The sequence below is a fragment of the Anastrepha ludens genome, chromosome 4, assembly GCF_028408465.1.
Source record: "Anastrepha ludens isolate Willacy chromosome 4, idAnaLude1.1, whole genome shotgun sequence".
Lineage (NCBI taxonomy): Eukaryota > Metazoa > Arthropoda > Insecta > Diptera > Tephritidae > Anastrepha > Anastrepha ludens.
Window position 1 is genome coordinate 114,061,809 of NC_071500.1, and position 27,625 is coordinate 114,089,433.

Consider the following 27,625-nt stretch of genomic DNA (forward strand, 5'->3'; position numbering starts at 1 on the left):
ATCTAGTAGCGTGGAATGGCTGACTGTGTCGAAAAGCCTTCTTCAGGTCCAACGCTACTAGGACAGTCCTCTCGCAGGGTTTTTTGTTAAGGCGGCGGTTTATCCGGGCTGGTGGTGAATGCAGTGGTGGTGCTATGCACTCGTCGGAAGCCGTGCTGATGTGGGGTTGGGGCCAGGTGTTTCGTGGAGAGTGGGAGTAGGAGTAGGAGGGCTTCAAGTGTCTTCACTACTGGGGAAAGAAGAGTTATCGGCCGATAAGATTTCCCTTGGTTGGCGGGTTTCCCAGGTTTCAGTAGTGGGACCACTCTCCCTGCTTACCACTTGTCAGGGATGATGAGAGTGGCCAGGGACAGATTGAAGACCCTTGTGAGAAATCCTACTCCCAAAGGTCCCAGATGCTTCAGCATCAGCGCGTTTAGTCCCTCAGGGCCAATGGCTTTTGATGTTTTTGATTTGTTGATGGCCCCCTGACCTCATCACCGAAGAAAGCAAGAGGCGCACTGTCGTTCGCCAGTTTATGCAGCCTTCTGGTAGTACGAAGTTTGGTTCTGTCGACCGGAGGATGCAGTATAAAAAGCCGGCTAAAATAGCTCGCGCATCTCTTCGGGTCCGACGAAGTGCAACCGTTGAAGGTGATAGCCACCTTGTCGTTTTGCTTCGTCGGGTTCGACAGGGACCTAACGGTGGTCACGCTCTTGTGTTTGGTTGTTTCCATTGCTTTCGCCTACTCTTCTTATTCAAACACAAGTAATTCCTTTTTCTTTTGCTTGTTTACTGATGCATTCTTACGACACGGCGAATTCGGAGGGCTCAACCCCTTTCTCTATCATTCTTGAGGAGGCACGATAAAAATTGAGATTATGTTGGTCACGTACTTCGTTGCCGTTTGAACCATAGATGCTGTCTGAATAACGTCTGATTGGAAGAGCGTAAGAATACTTAGGAAAAAGTGCAGGTACAGTTGTGTTATCACGTCCCCTTTGACGATCTTGTAATTTATAACTCTTGATGAGGAGGACATAGGACGCTAGAATCTCATATATAAAAAATAGTGTCACACCAAACAGGGCCTGTATGAAAAGTAGTTTCCAATTTTTTAGTTCCTTAGAGAGAATAGGATAGGTAGGTGGAATGGTTGAAGTACCTTTGTGGCACTCCTCAAGTAGCACTAAAGCGCCGATTTGATATTATTATGAGACCTCCAACAGCCAGATATCTAAAATTAGGCAGATCTGTTGATGTAATGGATGGGATGGTAAATGGGATTTAGGTTGGCGCACTGCCCCAGGCTGCACCCAGTGACCGTAATCGTCTGAGTCAGGGTTTTCGAAATAGCACATGAAGAAATGGGGCTCCATATTTCTGCGTTTTCCCGAGGAATAAATTGTGATATTCACCTTGAACAACAGTAAGGGGGATGCCGATGACCGGGTAAGAGGTCTCCGAGACCAATTCAGTCTCCTTCCTGGCAAACTTAATTGCCTACTCAGTCAAAGTAGCACTTGTTGGCATTCAAGAATGCGGGGTAGCTCTGCGTGGAGAAAGTCCCACGCAAGTGGAGAAAGTCCCTCATCGTCATTCACTTGGGAGAGTGTAGGACGATACTTCTGCATACGGTCCAAGCAGCTCACAACTTCCAGACTTCACCCAAGTACCATCTGGGTAAGTTCCGAAGAGTCGGTGGAAAGCGAGTAATGTGAGAAGGCGAAGGCCTTGAGTATTTGGTTGTGCGCTGGGTTTGGGACCCGCCACGTAAAGATCCTCCCCCAATGAAAAACACAAATGACAATCACCGCACTAAAAATTGCTTGACCAGATAATATTTTAAACAGGGAAGCTGCAACTCATATAATTAATAATCAATTTTCGTTTTTTAATGATTTTCTTACTAAAGAAAAAATTATGATGATTGAGTGAAGGAAATAAAATAAAGGTTTTAATCCTAACGTGCTCAATAGTATGTCTGTTTGTATCCTGCTGCTGTCTAGTTCACAAATGTCAAATGTGATTGACGCATGGCGTGATTTGCAAAAATTATAAATCTTCCGATTATTATATTTGCGTATATATTCCGATTAATTTTGCGCCACTATATACTACGGGCCAGTTTCTCATTGCCAATTTAATAGTGATGAACTTTTAAATTTAGTTTACACCTGCAAAACTTGGGCGTATAAACTTAGTTTATCTGGAAAGCAGAGTTCAATTTAAAAATCTGGCATTAAAAGTCTTGAACGGTACCCTACAAAAAACCAATTGCAATAGTAATAAAGTCGACACCTATTCTCACTTGTTGAAAAAATGAAAAAACATATATGTAAGTGTGGGTTGTGGAACAGCAAATTCTCGTTGTTGTTGTTGTAGCAGTAAGAAAAGCCCCGTCAGTGTGGAGTATATCACCGGTCGTCTTCGTCAGGCTCATCTCAAGGTAGGCCCAAGAAACATGCTGTTTCGACAGATTGGGTCCACAGGGAGAGTGGTGTTAGATGAGTGGGTTTTAAAGGGCATGTGAAAAGGTGGTTAGTATCATGCGGGGCGCCTTCACATGCCGGACATATGTTTGGTATGTCGGAGTCAATTCTGGATAAGTAGGAGTTTAACCTATGTTTAACGGGGGAGCTGGAGCTCTTCATCTGCAAATGGGAATTTTTCTAATAGCGGTCTCCCTTCGGCAGGCAATGGCAAAACTCCGAGTGTATTTTTGCCATAAAAAAGCTCCTCATAAAAATATCTGCCGTTCGGAGTCGGCTTGAAACTGTAGGTCCCTCCATTTGTGGAACAACATCAAGACGCACACCACAAATAGGAGGAGGAGCTCGGCCAAATACCCAAAAAGGGTGTACGCGCCAATTATATACATAAACACCGTCTGGTCCAGTAGGTGTCTGCTTGTTTTGTCCTGAATCTCGCCGGCGTAGTGTAGTAATACATTCCCATGACAGCCGGTTCTACGTTACCGGAATGAGGGCTGCCGCCCCAGTAAACTAGCCCTGTCTAGTGAAAATTCTTGTATTTATGCGTAGTTTGCAACAGACCTTCGACTTCCATATCAAAGCCTCGGTGACTTGCTTCACGATATGGACCTAGTGGATCAAGCGGGATGGTCGAAGGAAGGTGTTAACCCTTCATTAGGCACGTGGTCTACAATGGTAGACCACGTCTTTTCAAAGTCGTGCAACTCCTTAAATTTGTCTCTTAAATTACCTAAGCTTTTTAATAGCTGTTTATAATTAATCTCTTTATCCAATTAGTGCATTCAGTGCGGGTTTGACGTACAGTTGTAAATTTTATCATATCATTTATTCTTGCGGCAATATTACTTGATATATTAAATATTTGAATTGAGTTCAGTTAAGTTTTGCTTATATTTTTTTACAAGAGTGTGCTAATTTAATTAGTTTCAGATAATATTATGTCTGATTCCAAAAAAAAAAACGATTGGAAAGCAGCAAAAATCCGCTCTCCAAACTATCAAGTAGTGAAGAAAGTGCTATGGATGCTAAAGAAAAAGCTTACATATTTGGGAACTGTGAGAAAAAATAAACGCGAAGGTCCCAAAGAATTCTTTCCCAGGAAGAATCGTAAAGAAAAGTCAAGTATTTTTGGTTTCCAAGAAAATTGTATACTAGTGTCTCCAATAAAACCGGTCAGTGATCCTGATATCATCTATGCACCATGATAACGCAATAGATGAGCAAACAAATGATGAAAAAAACCAAGTGATTTTCTTGAAAAATGCGCTTGGGAGCTCATTCGACCACAAATTGAAGTTAGATCAAAGAATCCTCGACTACCCATGGAAATGAGGCAGCGAGCCCACAACCTTCTTGGCATCCTAAGCATTGCACCACAACCCACTCAATCACCAAGTAACTATGTCGGACGTTGTCATATTTGCCCTCGCAATATGAACAAATCATCCCGAAAGTCGTGTACTAAATGCGGCAGATTTCCTTGCAAAAATCATATGAGGGAAAGTTGCACGGAATGTCTCAGTGAGGAAATATAAGCAGTTTTCAGAAACCATAACATATAAGTTTTGTACTGAACTTTTATTTTTTTATTTAAAGAATTGAATTTTACATATTTTTATTTTAAGTTTTACGAATAATAAAAACTCTTTTGTAAATCGTCCATTAGTTATAAGAAAAAACTTTTATGAATTGCAATAAATGCTAAAAAACATATACATTCACGTTTTTATTGAATTTACAGAAGATACACAAATATTTTAGTGAAAATATTAGTTTATATTCCTCACATTAAATCACAGAATATACTTATGAAGTATTATTGAGAAACTCAAATGAATAACACTTTTAGTCATAATATTAAAATGGTCTACGATTGTAGACCACGTGCCTAACCACGTTACAAAAATCCACGTGCCTAACGAAGGGTTAAGGTCGATGACGTGCAGCTAAATTTGAACCGCGTAAATATGAATTTATTTCTTGGTATTCCGACCGTAATTTTTTGGGCCTAGTTAAGATGTTGGCTAATATTTCAAAGATTTGTCGACGTGATCAGCTGACCACCCGATCACAGGGTAGTAGTTTAATAGTTTGCTACAACATAAAAAACGCTTATTGGTTATCGTAGTATTGAAAAAGTTATTTATTCAATTTTGCACTTAGTTTGTAAGTATATGTCACTCTTATTCGATATTAATAATTGCATTTTTTGTACATTTCAAAGAAAAAACTTCACCATGGCATATTAAATATTCGGTTGCCCTTAACAATACAATTATGTCTGTATGTAAGTGTATATGTGTACGTAAAAAATTACATTGAACTTAACACTAACATTGAATATAAAATGATTGCAGTTATTTGCCGTAGAAATTATTAATAAAATATATTATAAACAAATTATACTCGTTTTTCTGTAAATATTACAGCATTAAGGTGATCTTCTGCCAGAAGTCGATACATCTTCCATCCAATCGAAATTCCATGCAATCGATCATATTCGCTCGATTATTCCAACTCACCACTAATGCCAAAACGTATTGTGGCCAACAAATCGACCAAATAGATAAGTGTGCTTACCAACGCCACCGAAGCAGCGGCCAGCACGAGGTCAAGACGTTGCATATTCGGGTGCCAATAATTGCGTTCTTTTGTAGTCGACCAATCGCGGAAGAGTAGCGCCGTCGTGACAATGAGGAGTATGAAACCCACGAAAGACCACAAAGTCGCAGTGCGCCAGGGAGTGCTGTGAGCGAAAGTGAAAGAAAGGGAATAAAAAGTAAAAACTTGATTAATTTATACAAAAAGGGGAAGCATCTTTACGGGCATACGCACATATCGCCGAACAATGCCATAATTAAATAAATTGACGAATAAATGAGGAGACTGCCAAAGGTTACATAGCACAGCGCGACGACGCGCGGCGTTATGAAGACGCGCAGATGTGAGTGAGTGGATGGCTCATCGATGAGGCCGATGCAGACGATAACAAGTGCCTGCAACGACAAAACGGTTGATTGCGTGTTACTTTTGGAGTTGTTTTTAAGTTTAATTGGATTAAGTTAATGTGTAGACATAAGACTTAATTGCTTGCCAGCGCACACAGGCACATGCGTATATGTACGAGTATTTGCAATTGTAACTTACTAATTCAAGAACTTTAATGCCTATCAAAGAATAGCTGGCACGCTTCGACCCAGTACTGGTTGTGTAGGTGGAGTCCTCCGCTGGCGTCATCTCTACGCGTGAGATTTCTGTCAAAGAATAATATAAAAAAAGTGACAATTAATTGACTTCCCAATGTTATTAAATGGTTTTGGAAAATATACTATTATGGTGAGGCAATTGAAAATAATGGGGTCATACAATAATCGAAAGCTCTTTTTTATGTACATTTCATTTTACCTACGGAACGAAGATAGCTCATTCTGACAGATGTTTTAAGTTTCTTCGTTACAATTGAATGCCTTTCTGTGGCGCAAGTAGGCGGGCACTTTAAATAAAATACCTTGAACTCAAAATGCAGCAACACAAAGCAATCGTCTATTTTTGCGCAAAACGATTGCTCATCGATCGGTATGGAAATATTCTGGATGAAAGAGTTGTATGCGAACAAATGAAATTTCATAGCCACAAAGTTAGTAATTAATGAGATTAGCAGCGCATTTATTATTATCAAAAAAAAGACATAAAACAAAAACATAAGTAATAATAATTCAGTTATTTAGTTTTACATTTATAATACATTAGTAGAACAGATGAACTGATTGTTTGACTTTTTCTGACTGCTAAATTTATGTTTTTTGCTATGACGCCATACCAAATGCTCGCTGTCAGCTGCCGTTTGATCAACAATTCGACACATCGTTTTGAAAATGCGCTCAAGCATTTAATGATGGCATTTTTCCCAAAAGTACACATAAAACATATTTACATGCATTCACACATATTTCTCTTATTAAAGCATTCAGTTTTTTAGCAAAACATCCAGCGAAGGTCAAATAGTTTATACTGATTCGTGATGCAACATAGTGAACTTGTAGAATCGAGGTTTTTAAAATGTGCGCATAAATGACGTTTAGCTTTGGCCGATAAAGCTTGTCAAGTCTAAAAAACTTGGGAAGTTACTAAGTCGGGAAATACAGGGTGGGCCAAATAAGACACGGCGAATTCGAAAGGCGCAATCATTATTCTAGTCTATTCTATTCTTGGGCCCTGCCTGTGCGACAATAATTAGCAATTATGGATTTCTGAAAAAAATGCTGACTAATGGCAGCTAATGAATTCCTGCATTTCTTTACCACCTAATAACACCATGGAGCACAGCTGAATGCTGAGCAAGCAATTACAGATATTTGCTGGAATCTGAGCCACACCGACGAGTTCCAGGATCAAACATAACTGCAACTACTGACCCCCACCTGTTGCATACGAAGAGCTTCAGATGCTTCGTAAGACCCACCTAACTTTGGTCTGGTAACTCAAAGCTCGATTACGGCCTGGATATTGTTGCAAGTTAAACTCCAACCTATCCAGAATCGACCCCGACATTCTCAATATATGTCCGGCAAGTGAGGATACACCGCATGTACTATCCACCTATTCACATGACCTTTTAAATCCACTCCCCATAATAGCCCTCTTCTTCTGGACCCAGCCCATCGAAACAGCCTGCTTCCTGGGCCTATCGTTAGATAAATTATATGATTACGATCAGAGACTACACCACACTGGTTGCTACAAAAACAACAACAGCAAATTGTCAAGGTCACACATAATTATGTAAAAAGACAAATTCAGCAAAACTGGTCCAGCTCACGTAAATTTTAGTATTTTTCCGCAATATTTTGGCAAAAGTCTTAAAATATTCTGAATGTTATTATTTCGATGGAAAAAACAGTAACGTTTTTGTTTTTGCTTTTTTATACAAATGTGGCATACGCCCATATATGCGTGTTTCTTCACACGCATTTGGGAAAAGTTTATTGTGTGTGTGTGCAGCCACCGCCTCTTCTGATCAAGTAAAAATATTCGCCCATACACGCACGAGAAAGTATGCCAGCATGTTTGCACGCGACATTGCCTATGCCCCATCAGTCAGTGTCTGGCAATGTCCCATAGGCAACAATGGCTAGACCTTAGACAATTGTTTAACTCGCGTGAGAGGGTGGGAAAAATTATATTGGTAGTACTTTCGCTGCTATTTTTATTTGTTTAAAGAGGAAATATTTTTCTAACTGGTTTACCTTGATTTATGTACTAAAATCGACGTCCACTCTGCTAGAATTAAAAGTGTATAGATAGGGTTCTCCAATTAGGGCGATTCGAAGTTATTTTCATTTTTTTTTTTATTAATATTTTTCTTTATATATGCCATCATGTATAGCATAGGACTGTATATAAACCTCTATTGATCTGGGGGTCTACTTACTATTCGGTTAAATTTGAGCAATGACTTGGCTCACATTGACTTCGCAGCATTGTCAACCGCAGCGGCGCAACAGTAAGTGGCGCCAATAAACAACCACATCGTGTTTTGTCAAAAAAAGGTATATTCACAGTTTTTATGGGTTACACGAATTTTTCCTAGAAGGTCAGATAGTTGAAATAGACTATTTTTTGGGCGTTATGAGACGTTTACGTGAAGCGATTCAGCAAACGAGAAAAGATTTGTGGCAAAACAACTCGTGGATAGAACACATCGTCGCACAGTGCCATCAGTATCCGTGAATTTTTCACCAAGAACGAAAGAATAACATCCAACATCCATCGATTTCACCTGATTTGGCTTCCTGCGAGTTTTTTCTGTTTGATAGAGTCAAAAAACTACAACGGGGAACGCGTTTTAATCGGTGAAAGGAAAGTTTGGAAAAATCTAAGCCACCAAGGCTATACCGAAAATAGAGTGCTTCATCAAGCGCTGGCCAAGTACTTTTGCCATAAATTTCTAAGATTTTCAGAAGTTCGTAAGCCCGTTGACATGCGCATGTGCCCGAAATTGGGAAGTGGCAGTAATTTTCCTAGTATACTATTCGAAAAATATTACTGTTCTTTCTACTTTCTACTTTAAGCGCAAATAAAGAAAATATAATCTCAAAAAAACTTTGTTTTCTATTTAAAACAAATCTCGCTTGAAGTTTGGGACACCCCTTAGAATATTCTTACTATTACAAACACAAGTATTGTTTTAAGTCATATCACCCAAACCAGCTTTAGTAAATTGCATAATAAGTCTCTATGTAAATATTTGGTTAAAAGGGTAACACTCGGACTGCACACTCACTCGATTTGGGTCATTTTATTATGCGTGATAGCAATCGCTTTACGCTCGACCCATTCGCGCAACTGCTTGTTGTAACAATAACACAATAAAAAAAAAATGAACGAATGTAATAACAAAAAACTTCTACTATTTCTGGCCGTGATTTTGCTAGCTATTAAATGTAGGCCCATAGCCAAGTTCAACACTTTAGGACCACTTCCATGCTTGCGTACATTACATAAATTAATTTTAATGGAAAATAAAAAGAGAAAAAACTATGGACCAAAAATTATTAAATTAGAATTCACGCCAGCGAAAAGCTCATAAAAATGACATTCATTACGGTCTACGGCTACTCCCCACAATGCTCGCGCGCTTCCGTTTCGAGCCGTACAAAAATTTAATAAATAAACTTTCTAGGGCGAGTTTTCCCAAAAATACTTTAAAAGTATATGATTACAAAAATATTTAACTTTTCCTCTTTATGCTTATTGCATTTGCAGTTGATTGAACGAAATTAACGATGACGACAAAACTTGGCGTGCCGCACAAAACGGGTCATAAAACTCACGAAAAAAGTGTCCAAAATAGAAAGCAAACCATGGAATTGTTTGTTTTGTTATGGCCAAAGGTGCCAAACGAGTTTCTTGCCCATTTCGAATTTGTTGGTAAATAAAAAATGTAAACAAACCACAGGCATACGAATGAGCGCTAAGAAAAGTCGCAGAGAGCGCAGGAATGTGAGAAAAAATGCAGAGTCTACAGTGAGAGTAAAACGCAGACGGCCCAATACAACGGAGAGTGACGTAGGTGCGTATTTTTCAGTTGCTGAGATTTCGAAGTTATGCACCTTCGCATTCGAAAATGAGGTTTATCATTCGGGATACTGGAGAAATGTGAGCATGCACATACATATGAGTGTATGTATTTATGCGAAGCAAACAGAAAATCTTTACCGCATGCCACACCTGTTTTTGACGCCCTACAGAAGCGAAGCTTGAGATTTTTTAGAAAATGCGCATAAATTTTATTTCGAAGTTAAAGACAAATGCATTTGAAAGGTTTTAGTTTAAAATTTCTGTTTAAATAATAACACAATAATGTCTTGTAAACTATTTAAAGATGTAATATTCATTCCAAAAGCATTCCAGCGCCACCATATCTACCGTTTAGGCCTCAATTACCATTCAATTGCCCAACAAAGTGCGCTGTGAAGCCATATAACCAGGCCAATGACTTGTAACACTTAGGCGAGCTTACGTCGAGTCGTACAAACGTGCTTACAAACATGAAAATATTCGAGAATTTGGTCAAATCGTTCATACGTGTAGGCAGAGCGCTCACAAACTATTGAATTTTTGTACCAAACACAATTTTAATTTTTTTACAGTAAATTTAGACACTGCCGAGCCTATGCGCTTCTTGCTGTCTATCAATAGCTGCATACAAATCGACGAGACTAGCATAATAAACGGGCGTCAAAGTGTTTGTTATTGGAGCCATTTTGGTAAGAATCTTTTATGGTTAAACTGTGCACTACATCGCACGTGAGTCGCCTTATTTGGCTAGAGATATTTGGGGAATTCAAATTTAATGTGAGTAGTAGTGCGAGTTTGTTGCCTAAGTCTTTTGTTTCCAAAATTTGAAGCTGTGCGTAGCAGAGAGGTGTGGGTACAGCTTGAGAAAGTCATTTAAGGGGTTATATACCTTGTGTTTTTCAAAAAAATCAAAATAAATTTTATTTCTTTATCGTAAAGTACAATCCCTTGAGAACATTTTCCAAAAATTTCATAGAGATCTGAGCAATAGATCGAAAGTTACAGCGTTTTAAATTGTGCGTCGTCACGTCCTGAGCGTACGGCCTCATGCGGCGCTTGAAACTTTAAACGCGATTATCTCAAAAACGTGTTTTTCCAAAAATGCTTTTGCGGTGGACGCGATTGCAAAAAAAGTATTCAACCGATTTTTATAATTTTTTTTTTAAATTGTTTGTAATTGATGTCGCCTCTTAGTGAACGATCAACTTTTTATGTATAAATTTTTATTTTGCAGATATGAATTTTTTAATGCCAATTTTAGAACTGTAGAAGTGGAATTTTTTAAAAACATGTTCCTATTTTCACAAAAATCAAAATATTTAATATATTGATCGTTCACTAAGAAGATATAACCCTATACTAATGAAATCTTTTCGATTTTTTGATTTCAGTTGACTTGGTGGACTTGAATCGCGTCCACCGCAAGCCTCTTCCAAAAAAAGGGTCTTGGGGGAAAACGCCATAACTCCGCCATTTTTAAATATTTTTACACAAACAAAGCCTTTTTTTTTCTTTAAACATTGTAATATCCAATAATAAAAACTTTTATACAATGAAATTATTGCTACATATCTTTAAAAAAAACCCAACTTTCGCTAATTTCACCGGACCACAAGGCATATAACCCCTTAAACGTTGACAATTTTCGCGTCATTTTAATGAAATACAGGTAGTTTCAGTGTCCACTTATAGACTACGATAACTGAGTTTGTGAGAGAAAATACTGCTTGGGCATGCATGATAAGACTCTCCCTCTCTTTTAGTTGCTACTATCAGACAGGGTACTGATTATATATATACGGCCTGAAATATAAATTCGCAGATCCTTTCTGAGTTTGGGTAAACGGACACTATTCTTTCATTTGCCTGAGACGAGTTTTGAGACGAGTTTTCGAGCAGAAATGTTTGCTATTGCTTGAAGATGAGTTTTTCGAATTTTTGCATAAAATCAAATTGTTTTTTGGCTCTGGTGCCTTCCAGAAACAAATCGTGACTGATTAAGTAAAGCAGACATACTATATGTTCAATAGCACATGAAACCAGCTCTCCATAGACGTATTAGTATCGGTTATTGGCCATCGCAGTATGTAAGAAATAAACTGTCGATGATGATTTTATTAATGTTGCTGTTGTTATTTATCCAAAATATTACAGTAATTTTTTATTTAGGCCAAATAGGCTCTCAGCTGCATAAAATTTTAGAACACACTTTCTCGATTCTTGTAAATGTAGTCAACTTGCAGATCAGATGCAAATTCCATCAAAGGTATGCACTGAAAATTGCTAAGTTGGAATCTGTAGGCTACAAGTGACTTTGCTAAAATTAAATTCTGAGTTGTAAAATACGTTTTATGTTGTTGCTATTGTTGTAGCAACATAAAAATTCCCCATGCTTGTACCGGAAATGCTGCTGTAGTGACAATCCCTTGTCAGATATAAATAGGGGTCATCCCGGCAACGTAGAACCGACTGCCGTAGGAGTGTAAAAGGTTTAGTTTTACCTTTGGTTACGCTTACGAGATGGCAAAGGGCATCAAAAAATATGCGACAATTTTTACCGCTTTCGAAAATCAGAGTAATAGTTACCAGTTTCCTATCATCGCCAAAAACGCCGTGGAATAAAAATGCTGAGACATTTTTTAAGAAAAATTGCCTATGAAAAATCTTGTGCAGCTTTCGTATATAGTCTACTACAATTTTCAGAAGCCAACTTTTAAGTAAATGTCGGCATTTCTGCTTTACAGGAGAGTAAATATGTAAATAAAAAATACAAGAAAATATAAATAAGGGTGGTAAAGGAGAAATCACCATGTAGAAATATTTAGCTCTAAGAAAAAATCCAACGAAATTCTAACTAAAAGCAAATTACTGCTTCAAGTTCTCCCACAAATCTCCGAAATGGCACCTCTACTATTTGTACTGCTTTTTATTGCCATTTTTCTGAAAAGCTTCACTACAACACATTTTATGTAACCTGAATGCGTGTGAATAATTGCTTCAATTTCCTGTCTCTATGTATGTATGCTTTTATGCGCCCGTATACATATGTATGTATGCATGTATATATGCACACACGACGAATGAGCAGACAATTAAAAAATCGCATTGCTAGAAAGGCATGTCAGCAAAAATTTGTTGCAACATTGCAATACATCCCAAGATTATAGCTACTGAGAAACTGAACTAAGAGCGGTGAGAAAAGCATAGCCACACTTGCAATTGCGGCAAACCAGTTTTCGCAAGTCTAATGCACGAACATACATACATGCATGCAGGTAATAAAAAAAATCACAAAAGTCACTTATAATAAGTGCAAAAACTTGCCACACCACATTTAGGTGAACGCCACGAATTCACGTGCTGCAGCGATAAGCAGAACCACAATAAAAAATGGAAAAGGTAAAGGTAGTGCGCGAATAACAACAAGCATTTAGAGATTCAAAGCAAGAGGGGCCAACAATTAGAAAAATGCGAGCAAAACAGCAAACAAGTTAAAAATATACAAAGTAGTAAAAAAGCATGGAAAAGGCCACAAGCGGCTGAAGCAGGTCAATAGACGCTAACAGCAACAGAAGTAGTTGGCTGTCCGTTGGGTTGCTGGGTTGGCAAGCAGGTCATTGCAATGCTCGTGAATTTACTCTATTTAATATTTGTTTATGGTTGTGCTATAATTCATATATATGCACGAATATGAGACACAGAGGATATCTACAAAAATACACACCTACATACCCACACATAGTACAGTAATGTGTATAATCTATGCAGTCATTTTTCAATAGACCTTCAATAATTGTGGCACCGCTACTTTTTGTGAGATGGCAAAGTAAAAGTTCGGCCAACACTGGCAACATCAGGCGTTCTATCAACAAAATGTGGACAACCTTTCGCGCATCATTCACCAAATAAATTCAGTACAAAAAAGTTGTTTCCGGCATTTGCAGGCATTTTTAGAGTAACAGACATAAAAGGTCTTTTTGGTCGAAGTGTCGGCTATTGGGTTCACTACAGATACAAAATTATTATTAACAGACATTTTAGTTATTTCTGAGCGAGGTACTGCATTTCATTTGATCCATGTTTATGTTTCCAGCGCCTGCGACTTAGGGCAGAAATGACTCTGAATACATTAAAGTATAGATTTAAATGTTCAGAAAAAAATTTGATATTTATAATAGGACTATGAATAAGTTTGTGCGGTTTTACAACAGATGGCGTAACTTGATTATTATTCCATCGATCCACATTTCCAAACATTCATTGGAGAGCTACTGTCGTAAGGCACAAACGTCAGTATAAGTTTTTTATTTGAAGCGTAAACAACAATATTTTTACCACACTTGAAAATGTCGAATTTCGTGCCAAATAATGTGTTTTTGCGGGGAATTCTTCTTCATTATTTTAATATGAAGAAAAAAGCAGCCGAAAGTCATCGTATCTTGGTGGAAGTTTATGGTGAGCATGCTCTATCTGAGCGAACGTGCCAGAAGTGGTTTGCACGCTTTAAAAGTGGTGATTTTGGCTTGGAAGACGAAGAACGCGAGGGTGCGCCGCCAAAGTTCATGGATACCGAATTGGAGGAATTGCTCGATCAAGATCCGGCTCAAACGCAAGAAGAGGTTGCAAAAACTTTGGGAGTTGATCAATCAACCATTTCCAAACGTTTAAAAGCCATGGGAATGATCCGAAAGGTATGCCATTGGGTGCCGTATGAATTGAAGCCAAGAGACGTTGAACGCCGTTTTATGGCATGCGAACAACTGCTTCAACGGCACAAAAGAAAGGGTTTTTTGCATCGAATTGTGACTGGCGATGAAAAGTGGGTCCATTACGACAATCCAAAACGTCGGGCAACGTATGGATACCCTGGCCATGCTTCAACATCGACGTCGGCGCAGAATATTCATGGCCTGAAGGTTATGCTGTGTATCTGGTGGGACCAGCTGGGTGTTGTGTATTATGAGCTACTGAAACCGAATGAAACGATTACGGGGGATGTCTACCGACGACAATTGATGCGTTTGAGCCGAGCACTGCGAGAAAAACGGCCGCAATACGCCGATAGACACGACAAAGTTATTTTGCAACATGACAATGCTCGGCCACATGTTGCACAAGTGGTCAAAACATACTTAGAAACGCTCAAATGGGATGTCCTACCCCACCCGCCGTATAGTCCAGACCTTGCGCCATCCGATTACTATCTCTTCCGATCGATGCAACATGGCCTGGCTGACCAGTACTTCCGTAATTACGATGAAGTCAAAAAATGGATCGATTCGTGGATTGCGGCAAAACCGACCGAATTTTTCACAAAGGGAATCCGTGAATTGCCAGAAAGATGGGAAAAAGTAGTAGTAAGCGATGGACAATATTTTGAATATTAAATTTGTAACCATTTTACGTCAATAAAGTTTCAAATTTCGAAAAAAAACGCACGAACTTATTCATAGTCCTATTAACTCAGCAAAAAACGTTGTTTAAGTCGTGCACAATACTGTAGATATGTTTCCATGCGATTATTTATTTATAGATACATATGCATGTAGGCATGCACTTTGTGGCACGCGATAATTGAGTTACAAGGGAATAACAGTGCCAAACTATGCATATAGAAATTAATAGAAAGCGTACTTCATAAAAAAAGTTGATGCTCTCGGTTTCTATTTCAGATATTGAGGTTAAACCCGCAGAGTATTGCGTTCACTTTGGCCAACGCTCGATGTGCGAAGAACCCAGAACTCACGGCAGTTGTCAAAATGAACATCAACGCTTCTTATTGGAGTTCTAACGAGGCAATGGAGAATTGGACATATGGCTGTTATTCTTTAGGAGTCTATGACTGTGGAATGAGTAGGATAGGGATGAGCCACATTTTAAAGAATGAGCTTTTGATTCCTGGATACCATTTATTCGAGAACCCAGAGAGTTTATATTCCATCTAGCTGGAAGGGCTGAAAATAATCCAATGATTTAAAGACTTATAAACATGAAACTGCGGAAATATTTACCAGGCATCGCAATTAGATACTTCGAGTATTTTCAAAACCAGCCTCTAAGAACCACCAAATTCAATTAAGTGGGGTATTACTTTTAGACGGATTATTACCTTTAATTAACCTAGGAATTTATAATATAACCTCTTGCGCTTGCTTTTTAATTAAATACCCTTTTTGTTTTACTTGCGTTTGATGATATCTTCTAATTTAATAAAATTCCCATTACTTTACGCAATTCCACAATTGACGGTAGTTAATTGGACACTCCATTTATGCACATTTGTTGTTTTCGTATGCATATACATATACATATACACATATACATTCACATTAATGTACATAACGTAATAATATCATATTAGCGCTTTCAGCTATGATAATAAATCGAGCAACTTCCATTATCAAACCAATTACACTACGAAGGGTGTGGTTTGCTATTAATAGACCTAGTTCCCAGCGAGCATGAATGTAGAAAATGTGGAAACACATTGCGATTTCCCACCCACTTTCACAATGACAATGGCAACAGCAACAAGGCGGCAAGCCACTTTTGCAAGGTTGATACAATTTTAGTATGTATTGTTTGGTATTTGGTGAGATACATATCTATGCCTATGTGGATAAAATGGTGGAGGATTAACAAAATTGCATCTAAAATCTTGTTCGATTTATGGTGTTCGGAATTACCGATCTAGCGGTGAGTGATAAGATAGTTCCTGCCAATAACTCCTGCCAGGTATTTAGCCAAGAGATGTTTTTCGTTCTCTGCCGTTAGTTTGTGATTTTATACGGTATCCGAGAGAGTTTTTATACGCAAGACTCTGTCGGAAACGCTGAACTGTTTAACCTTTAAATGGCATATAAAAAATACAAAAAACCGATTTGGCGTTGCTAATTCAGGCAGCGTTCTAGGGGAAATACCCCTGTATTTGGCACCCAAGAGTGGGGAATCTATACTTTATCCCCCATCCATTCATAATTTTTTAGTTCCTGATATAAGAGGAAGATTGCGGGAGGATTGTCAAGCCACATAAGGAAAAAATATTTAAACTAGACAAGGACGACAGATTTACAATCTTTTCACTATGGCAACTAGAAACGTTTTTTATTTACATAAATAAAATATAAACTTTAAAGAGCATCTGCCCCGATATTTTGCTTGTAAGTTTTTCAGTGTTATTTAAACAACAGGCATTTCATATAAAATTTCCATGGTAGTTTTCAACGAAACAGGCTCACTTCTAGGGCTGTGCCATTTGTAGTAAAGCAAAAAGGAGGTTTGAGTCACCCAGCCCTCAGCAGAAAAAGTAAAGTAAATCGCGAAAAGCGACAGACAGGACAAGAACATGAAAACAAATAAAACAGAAAAGGCTGGACTTCAATGTCAAAGTCATTATTTTACTGTTAACCTAATTGTGTCAGAGTGGCAGGAAACGTGAACGAGAACAACCCAACAAGGACACGCAATAACAACAAACACATAACAAAGCACGTGAATCGCCATTAAAAAATACGAACAATAACAAAGGATAACGGCATAATAAAATACAAGCACCATTTGTATCAGTTAACTTGTAGGGTTGAAAATCGCCTGGTGGTGAGAGGCATGGCAGGTGGCGAACAAAACTTTGTTTGTACTGGTAAGTTTTCTTGTAGCAGCTAGGCGGCTACTAATTGTTTTTCACATTTTCGTTTTATTGCTAAGGTGTGGAATTTTTTGTTTGAGGAAATCTTCGTTCAATTATTAAATGCGGCAGCAGTTATGAATCATCAACCCCAATTAACTCAGCGCTGCAATACGAACACAAAATCATAACAAAGCAGCAAAGAAACGAATGAAATTGAATGGAGATATGCTAAGTAGTAATTTGAGTGGAGAAACAACAAGTTTAGAAGCAACAGAAAAATTGTGACAGCTTTACAAGCGTACACACACACATACGTATACATGCATATGCTATTGCTAAAGAGTTACGATACAACAAAAATACGCAAATAAGGCAAACAGAGAAGCATATTTCGAAGCTGAGTTGTGCTGAGATGTGATGACTTGGCGCTGTGACTGGGCGTAAATAGAGACTGCTTGCGATAGGCACTAAATTTCGTGGAGAGTTAGTAGAGGCACTATAACATATTTATATGTGAGTAACAGCTATAAAATTTATTTGTTCGATTATTTACATAATGAATTTAACGCAGCTTGCTTCATTTCTTTTGTACACTTTTCAGCTGTGTCTTATGCAAACACGAATGACATACAAATACATATCGAATATTGGGGTGGGGCAGTTGTTCTTGGTAGTTTTAGCGGTGAGATGTTACATGAGTGAAGAGATGAGTGCCTACCTTAAATGCTCATTTGACAAGAACATCCGTTTTAGGAGAATTATTGGTTTTTTATGCGGAGCCTTCAAAAGTAATTTATATTTAATATTTCAACTGGAATTTAAATACTTTGTATTTACAAAAAAATACAATAGTAAAAAAGTCTTTCAATAGAAAAATGAAAAAAAAAATTTAATGTTGCATCTAATTTCAATGCAACAGAAATTTTAAAGTTATTAAAACTATTAAAAGAAAAAACATAAAGCAAAAGTTATTTTTAAGCTGAAATATTGCTGAGAATTTGAAAAATATAAAATTTTAAATATTATATTTAAACGTAAAAAAAGATTTTTATTCAAAAATACCTACTCCTAAATAACTGCAAATTTAAAATAACAAACTTCTACTATCAACTATTTTATGGCTTTTTTTCAATTAAAATAATGTATTACATTGTTTTTGCTTTCAACTTATTTTAATTTATTTTTATTTATTCCTCTTCATGTATTCCCTATCAAATGATCAGCCTGCTTTATAAGGCATTAATAAATAATTTAATTGTGGAATTTTTCACATTCCCTTCATGAAAATTCAGAGCAAAACAGGTTTTTCTGACTGGCGACTAAGGCAACGGTTATATAATATATTTAATGCATTAGCATCTTGTTACGTTTATGCAAATTATTAGTAAACTTCCAACTACATAATGAATGTTTGTGTTTTTTTTTAATAATATTAGTTACACACATTTTTTTTTAATTTTCGGTGCGAGACCAGCTTGGACACAATGAATGTGTGTGTGTTGTTATTGTTGTACAAGTGCGCTATAATTAGCGTGACTTCGTTTTGCGCTTTAAGTTGCTGTACTCGTTAGTCAGCGGGATTTTTTTCTTATCTGAACATAGATTTCTGTGTTGATTTTAGAAACTGCACTTTTTATTATTTGAAGAATCACTTTTGGCAAAATTTTTTTTTTTTGTTTTTATAAAAACTTGATAAAATATCGTAGCTTTCTTCGCGCGTGTAGTATTATTGACGAAGTCAACGTTATTTCTCTGTTTTTCTCACGCCTTTCCCGCCACTCATTCAATGCTTTCCAAACAAACACCTTAACACGTTTTACATTTATTTACAAATTTTCCCCAATCAAATTCAACACCGAAACCGCTTTACTCTTTACTCTCAACACCCTTTATGGCTTCGCTAGTGCGCCCACTGTACCGTTCAATTCGAATTGCGAACACCGAATGCCAATGGTTAACAACTTTTGGCGTCCAAACAACCAACGCTCAAGCTAGTTAGCAGCCCTCAAGCGGCTAGTGAGCGCCTAGTAAACAGCTAGTTGGTCGAATTCGAAAAATTTTCGAATTTCGAAAAGTAACCAGCCAGAGAGCAAGCACGCAAACACGTACGCCCTTTTCGAACTCAGTACAAGTTCGAATTCGTAGATCTTTGGGTAGTTTAGCAGATAATATTAATGAAATTTATTAACATTCAGTGATGCAGTCAGAGAAATACAGTTGTTGCTGTCAGACTTGACAGTCAAAGAGTGACTTGTAGTTAAAACTTTCCACGAAAACGGAAAACCACTGAACTGCTACGAAAAATGTTCCTTCTGCCTCACGCCAACTCTTGCTCTTCATTTCTTTTACTTTGGCGCATTTCCATTTTCGCAATTGTAACCCAATCAAAAAAAGTTCACTTCTATGACATCTTGGAAATAAAAAATTACACCTACAAAAAGCAGGTGGGAGAGGCCTCTTTATTATTATTAGAGTAAAGTTTACTAAGAGATTTGTGGTGTTTTTATATTTGAGTGGTGCAAAACTCAGTGTTTTGTCGATATCATCGATGCTCTAAAACCTCTTACCAGCAAACCTTTCTAATCTCAATTGTACTACAAATTCTTAACAGTAACATTTGCGCCTTTTCATTTTATTAACATTCTCTGGTTTTAGCAGACTATGTTAATGAATTTCATTAACATTCTCTGGTACAGTTACTGCTATCGATATGCTATAATTTCGAATTCGATTTCGAACCAGTATTACACTTGTACTCTCATTTCGAGTTACCATTGCCCCTTCTCTTGATATTATACCCAATTAAGCAGATATGAATGCATTGAAGCCCTTGTAAACTCTTATGCTGCAAACAGTCATCAACGTAAACGCAGTCCCCTGCCAGCTGTTGCGATCAAACTAATGAGAGCCCAATGTAAATGAGAAATTACTTCCCTTCCATATCGTAGTATCGTAGATTTTATCGCAAGGTTTTTGAAAATTCCCTTAGAACCGTGTCAGATGATTGCTCTCCCACCACACAGTGTTGACAAACAGTACATTTCGAAATCATTTACAAAATAAACTGGGAAAAATTTTCATTTTTGTTAAAATAACTTCAAAACAATGTTGAATAATGTTAATTATAGATAAATGAACTATTTGCATTTGTTGGTTTTTGACTTTGGTTTATTAAACAATGAAAAATTGATGGCGTAACTTGATTATTATTCCATCGATCCACATTTCCAAACATTCATTGGAGAGCTACTGTCGTAAGGCACAAACGTCAGTATAAGTTTTTTATTTGAAGCGTAAACAACAATATTTTTACCACACTTGAAAATGTCGAATTTCGTGCCAAATAATGTGTTTTTGCGGGGAATTCTTCTTCATTATTTTAATATGAAGAAAAAAGCAGCCGAAAGTCATCGTATCTTGGTGGAAGTTTATGGTGAGCATGCTCTATCTGAGCGAACGTGCCAGAAGTGGTTTGCACGCTTTAAAAGTGGTGATTTTGGCTTGGAAGACGAAGAACGCGAGGGTGCGCCGCCAAAGTTCATGGATACCGAATTGGAGGAATTGCTCGATCAAGATCCGGCTCAAACGCAAGAAGAGGTTGCAAAAACTTTGGGAGTTGATCAATCAACCATTTCCAAACGTTTAAAAGCCATGGGAATGATCCGAAAGGTATGCCATTGGGTGCCGTATGAATTGAAGCCAAGAGACGTTGAACGCCGTTTTATGGCATGCGAACAACTGCTTCAACGGCACAAAAGAAAGGGTTTTTTGCATCGAATTGTGACTGGCGATGAAAAGTGGGTCCATTACGACAATCCAAAACGTCGGGCAACGTATGGATACCCTGGCCATGCTTCAACATCGACGTCGGCGTGTGTATCTGGTGGGACCAGCTGGGTGTTGTGTATTATGAGCTACTGAAACCGAATGAAACGATTACGGGGGATGTCTACCGACGACAATTGATGCGTTTGAGCCGAGCACTGCGAGAAAAACGGCCGCAATACGCCGATAGACACGACAAAGTTATTTTGCAACATGACAATGCTCGGCCACATGTTGCACAAGTGGTCAAAACATACTTAGAAACGCTCAAATGGGATGTCCTACCCCTCCCGCCGTATAGTCCAGACCTTGCGCCATCCGATTACTATCTCTTCCGATCGATGCAACATGGCCTGGCTGACCAGCACTTCCGTAATTACGATGAAGTCAAAAAATGGATCGATTCGTGGATTGCGGCAAAACCGACCGAATTTTTCACAAAGGGAATCCGTGAATTGCCAGAAAGATGGGAAAAAGTAGTAGTAAGCGATGGACAATATTTTGAATATTAAATTTGTAACCATTTTACGTCAATAAAGTCATAGTCCTATTAACTGATAACGTGGATGTGTGAAAAAGTGTGTAAGCAAAAATATCAATGGCAACATTGTGTAGATACAACCAAACACATACACACACAAACCGATGTATTGTGTAAATATGTATGTAACTAAAAGAAATCATTTGTTCTCTACGGGATGAGTTTTGCTCAATTCTGTGATCTCTAGGGGCTGCGGTAAGGGACTACGATACGCCGGTGACTTTTTGCAGCATTCGTTGGGCTCGTTTTCTTCGCGAGAAAATTAAAACTAAACAACTAAATATGTGATTTTTTTAATGAAATTATTCAATCTTTATTGTTGTTATTATTTATTAAGTAATTAATTAATTTTTTAACTCGATGTTGGGGACATTTCGCTTGTTCTGTTCGATGATTTTATATGAACGACACCAAGCTGTACTTCATTTTGTGGCCTTTCAGAAGTATCTTGGTCCTCCTCTACTTAACTGTAGCCTTAACATGTTTGAAACCTTCTAGATATTTTGATTTGTCTATGAGCTATTGGCTACAGCGGTAATCAGCCTTATCACTGAGTGCGTATAAGAAAAAGTCCGCTACGAGTGCTGCCAAAATCAACCACCACCAACACTTGAATAAAGTAAACAAACAATTTTTAACTTACAAAATTGAAATATTTTTTTGCTTTTCTAGCAAAGGAATTATTTATATTGGAGGAATACGAATTTTAAGAATACTTGAAATGCAATCAAAATTAATAATATCGGATTTTGCTTATTTATATATTTTTATTACTAAAAGCGGCCACTCCTTCAGAATTTTATTTTGAAATTTTTATTCGCCAAAGGCAAACCGTCGTAACAAATTCTTTGAAAAATGCACGAAGTTGCGTTACGAATGAACTCAGTGCTGTCACTCACAAATTTCGATTTTTCTTTTTCGTAGAATCTAAGAAAATCTTACTACGATGGATTCAATGATAATGCTAAATATATTCGTTGATTGCCCGCAATTAATTGCAAGTAAGGATTTGTTTGGTCTTCTATCCCGTTACCTCATTCCTTCCCAAATATGCATGTCGAGAGATTTACCGAAGATTTGAGTGCTTCAGTTGTCAGTTAAGCAAGAAATTTTAACACTAAAGCCAATCAGTAAATTCATTTCGTCGACAATGACTTCGAAAAGTTCTGGCTTCCTTCTTTCAGGTTGTCAAGAACATACATCCCTTTCCAAGCACACAGTTTTTACGATTATGAATCTAATTAAATTGTTTCGTGAAGCTGCCCTATATACTTTGTCCACGATGTTAGCTCATTTCGCAGGTGTTTGTCGAAATATTTGTATCCTTAAATGCCATAGAAAAAGCTAAACAATCCATTTTTTGAAAGAACTTAATTTGAATTATGCAAATTATAACACTTTGCTCACTTACAAATTGATTCTTTACGTTGTGAGAGCTCATTTCGAATCATCGAAATTGTGATATTTTCAAACTCAAATGGATTCAGGGAAGCAACGCGCGTGGCCCCTTTTTAGAAAAGTCAAAATATCAATTTAATTTTTATATATAAAGGTTTATTTGCATTTTTTTAGTTGCTAATATTAACAAGTTTTAAATATATTTTCTTTGCAAATTCTTTTTATGTTTATTTTTAAACGCTTAAAGTTCATCGGGCTTTGATATTTAAATTTTATATTTTTTTACATTTACAAACTACATATTTTTGTTTGTATGTATAGTGTACACATTTACAATTTCTTCAATTTTTGGGATAAATATTGCAACATTTCCTTATTAAATTAATAAATACATTTTAAAATTAAAACAGTCTTTCGTTACGCAAAAATGCTCACAATTGTAACTATGCATGTAGATATGTGTATGTGTGTGTTTGTATATAAAAATTTTCAAATATTTACAACCTTCACTAACGGGTATTGTTAAATTACTTAAGATGATTTTCCTTCATTATTTTTGTGTTAAATAATTTACAAATAATTCACAATGCTGCGCCTATGACTCACTGAAACTGCGCACCAGTGCTGCAGAGTTTGTGTCAGTGCCTTCGCCGCTCAGCAGATGCGATCGTGCATGATTAAGGTTAGTGGAGTTTTAGGCGCAAGTAAGAATTCAAATTCCGTTTGCAGCGGCTCTTTGAATTTGATCTCGAAAGCGAGTAACAGCTGTAACATGGCGAAGAGAAATTATTAGCAAAATGTTGGTTATAGAAAACTTACATAAATATTGCAATAATTAAAAATCAATATAAAAAAATCCTCATAAAAATTTTGCAAATCTTAAAATATATACATTTTTTTTTATTTTCAAAGCTATTTAAATTTTTTATTAAAAAAAATTTAAAAATATTAATTTTTTTATTGAATTCCAGATTACCTTAGCCAACAAGAGCATGACCTCCATTTCGACAAATCGTTTGCCCGGACAGGTGCGTTTCCCAATTCCAAACGGCACCACAATACACGCATTGGGCACATTCACAGTGAATTGACCCTCCTCGTCGAGCCAGCGCTGAGGCCGATATTCAGTTGCACTTGGAAAATTGGCATCGTTGTTGCAGGCAATCATATTCTGACACAGCACAACCGTCTGGTGGGTAGGTAGTAAAAGCTCAAACATTTTCAAGTATTTTCTCACAATGAAAAGTCAGTTTAACTTACGCCCGCTTTGAGATGATAGCCCGACAACTCCATGTTCTCCTCAAGTATGCGCGCCAAACAGAAGGCTGTTGGCCTAATGCGGTAGGATTCTTGTATGCAAGCTTTGGTGTAATTTGCTTTGGCAATGGCCTCTTTTGTTATGGTCGTTTTACGATATTCACGAAAGTCGTCTAGGATGCCCGAAATGACCTGCTCATCATTGGTCACTGAACTGAGCACAAAGAGCACCGTATTGGCAAGCTGAAAAATCGCAAAAAAACCTAATATTAAAATTATTTCCTCACAATTAATGCGCCGCCGACCGACCGTTTCAATGCCTGCCGCTATAAAGTCGATAATCGCCGATTTCTTATCACGTATGTCCAGATCCTTTAGCTCGAGTATATTCAAGAATATACTGCGCAAAGCCGCCTCACTTTCATCACTCGCCGACGTGAGGTAGTTCTCTTGCAGCGCCATTTCAACCATCTCGGAAATAACGCTGTAATCAGTTTCAAATCTTTACATGTCGCTTCCGCCACTGATCTGTCGCACATCCTCAAGACTTACTCATAGATAATCTCCTCGGCACGTACAAACTCTCGATATGTCTTCGTTGGCAAGTACTTCCACAGTCCTATGCCATAGTAGGAGTCGCGCTGTGATATGAAAAGCTGCTTCACCGCACTCGCCAGTTGTCGGATTCTCTCCGGCTGTTGGCCACTTTTGTCCAGAAAACCCATACGCCGGCCGAGCATGAGTGTACAAACCGCTTCCAGACCCATTAGATTGGCGATATCCTCGAAATTGTACACTTCAAATGTTTGGGGATTGCGTTGATGACGCAACAGCTCGATAAAGTCATCGCAAACGACATTCAGAGCGGGCAGGAAATTATAGAGAATGCGCGGCGATGTTATGTAGGAAGTGAGCGAAGAGCGTAGCTTTTGCCAGGTCGGACCTTGTCTGAAAGAAGAGTTTTAGTGATTGCGCAGCAGATAATTTGAATGTGGAATCAGTAAAAAGTTGATGGAGACCCAGAGAGAGCGAGAGGGAAGCTTAAGTGTTTTCTGTTTTGCATAGAGTTGGAAATTACAGCAATGAAAATTAATTAAAGGAATTATTTGTGGAAACCACATCAATTATTTGGATATTTGCAATTGCAAAATTTATAAATTCTATGCGCAGATATTTGAAAAACTGAAAATCTCTTCCCAATATAGTTAATGTGAATTGTCAAATTGTTAGGTAAATCTTCGCGCAAGTTATTCCCAATTCATTATATTCACGTGCGTACTTACATACAAACATACAATACATACCTAAAATACTTACTCATTCACGATGCCCAAACTAGAATATCGATCGGGTCGCGATAGCCGATACATGACGATGATTTCAGTGGGCGGCCGAAAGGGATAACGGCTTGGGTATTTCAACACCTTTTCCAAGTCGTTGCGTTCGAATAAATGCACAATCGGTAAGCCTGAAGTCAGCACTTCCAAAACGATTTGGCCGTACTTGCGATGCCAGTCTGTGGGTAGAGATTTTTCGATTTTCGATTTAGTCCATTTTTCATAAATAGCTACATATTTGAAAATGAACAATTCGCAGCACAAAATTGGAGGTTTCCTTGACTCAGTGCAATCATTTGAACTATTTTTTGTTTGTTTTATAAGAAAATTCCAAAATTTAATTCACTGTTTATTAAGATGGACCCTACGCTACAACTGTGGGCAATTGCTGGTGTGATGCAATTCACTAGCAGTTCACTAGCAACAAAGCAGTCGGTATTAAATGGTGTTAACCCTGGCTCTATCCTTCTATAGCTTAAATGACGGGTTACGCTAAAATCATAAGTAAGGTTCAAAGAACAGCTTTTTTATGAATCTCTGGTGCTTTAAGGACTACTCCAAACAAAGCGCGGGATGTGCTAATCAACTTGCCAGCACTAAATCTTGTAGGGAAACACATGACCGCCGCCTCGGCGCTTAGTCTTAAAAGTATGGCGCTATGGAAAGACCAGCGGTTTGGCCACGCCTCACAAACAAGAAATGCATTTTATCGACGGCGACTATTGTAGGCGATGGAACGATAAGCTGTATGAGCTTTACGACGACATAAACATAGCACAGCGAATAAAGATCCAGCGGCTACGTTGGCTGGGTCATGTCGTCTGAATGGATACAAACGCCCCGGCTCTGAAAGTGTTCGATGCGGTACCAGCTGGTGGTAGTAGAGGAAGAGGAAGGCCCCCTCTGCATTGGAAAAATCAGTTGGAGAAGGTGTGCCCAACTGACGCCGATTAGCATGAGAAAAAAAACGACTGGCGCGCTTTGTTAGCTCGGCCAAAATTAGGAAGAAGAAGAATATTTGATAACTCTGACTTGACACTAATAAGATACAGCCAGAGAGAGTATGTATATTTATAATTCAATCTGACTTTTCCACGCAAACACCCGAAAAGTGGTTTGGCAATTAATTTCGAAAATTGAAAAACTCAAGACAGCTGGGATGGCCGAAGACGACGGAATGAGGGGCACAAGCATGGGAAGAGAATAGCAAGAATGGCTATGGAGAGTAATCCCATCGCCAAAAGCCCACCTGGAAAACCACCGAAACGATGACGTGAGTGTTGGACGTCTGTGGCGTAAAATGACTGAATTTATCGTTAAATTTGTTGTAATATAGAATTGTAACAATAGCATTTTTTATATGAATTTTTAGTTTTAAGAGAAATTTCGTTGTAAATAAAAACATTTAATCTTAACCTGTTAAGTGATTATGTCGTATATATGCGTCAGTTTCAAAAGTTCATTTTTTTGTTAATGTCGTATATGTGCGTCATGCCGAAAAAGGAAATTGCATTTGCTATGAAATATAAAGCTAAGCAAAAAACGAAAATTTCCCTGTTATCCCTATGTTATCATAATCGTTCAGCCCACACGCACGGCGAATCCAATATTTGGCTGAAAACCGGTTTTGCATCGACAGTTCATCGCTTGAAATTAATTCAGCACAGTAAATCGAGCTGTCTAAGAAAAACTAATCGCTTAAAAGGTTAAATAAAGTAGAAGAAAAAGAAGGAATTTTTATAGGAAACTTGCAGGGAAATTGTTAGAAGCTGTTTTCAGCCTGCGCAGTGGAATGTTTTGCTATCAAAGTGTGAACGGCCAAAATATAAAAAAAAAAAATCGGAAATTTATTCCGCAAGTTGGCTTTCGATTGATTTCGGCTCTTACGATTACATGCACGGACTCGTTTCCACGACAATCGGTTCTACTCTACCAGAACGACCGGCATTTATAACCAGTCAAGGGCTGCCACTCCAGCATCATTCCCCACACATGTATGTCTAACATTTACGCTGATAAAACAACAACAACATGCACAGACTGTCTTTCCAATTACTTTTTAGAATTCTTCACTTTGGCAGACTTG

The 27,625-nt window shown here is 37.8% G+C and overlaps 2 protein-coding genes across 9 annotated transcripts in view; both read right to left on the reverse strand.

Annotated features, from left to right (window-relative positions):
- Window positions 1-4,579: 4,579 nt before the first annotated feature.
- Window positions 4,580-19,156, reverse strand: LOC128860664 (uncharacterized). 8 transcript variants are annotated; one of them, XM_054098315.1, is made up of 5 exons: window positions 18,746-19,144; window positions 5,880-6,063; window positions 5,622-5,728; window positions 5,310-5,470; window positions 4,580-5,220 (listed from the first exon to the last, which is right to left on the reverse strand). In XM_054098315.1, exons 2-5 carry the CDS (start codon window positions 5,899-5,901, stop codon window positions 4,983-4,985), a joined length of 528 nt encoding a protein of 175 aa, XP_053954290.1. In that variant the 5' UTR covers window positions 5,902-6,063; window positions 18,746-19,144; the 3' UTR covers window positions 4,580-4,982. The 8 variants fall into 8 exon arrangements, with proteins under 8 accessions (XP_053954290.1, XP_053954289.1, XP_053954288.1 ...); XM_054098314.1 differs by having other exon boundaries at window positions 5,880-5,967; window positions 18,626-19,144; XM_054098313.1 differs by having other exon boundaries at window positions 18,626-19,144.
- Window positions 19,157-23,114: 3,958 nt separating this feature from the next.
- Window positions 23,115-27,625, reverse strand: part of LOC128860666 (ecdysone 20-monooxygenase) — a 33,312-nt gene continuing 28,801 nt past the window's right edge. Inside the window, exons 3-8 of the mRNA XM_054098322.1 lie at window positions 25,520-25,718; window positions 24,755-25,150; window positions 24,512-24,686; window positions 24,206-24,445; window positions 23,922-24,134; window positions 23,115-23,710 (exon numbers count right to left, since the gene is read on the reverse strand). Of these exons, the coding sequence (XP_053954297.1) occupies window positions 23,600-23,710; window positions 23,922-24,134; window positions 24,206-24,445; window positions 24,512-24,686; window positions 24,755-25,150; window positions 25,520-25,718 (1,334 nt within the window). The 3' untranslated portion in view covers window positions 23,115-23,599. The remainder of the gene's footprint in view (window positions 23,711-23,921; window positions 24,135-24,205; window positions 24,446-24,511; window positions 24,687-24,754; window positions 25,151-25,519; window positions 25,719-27,625) is intronic.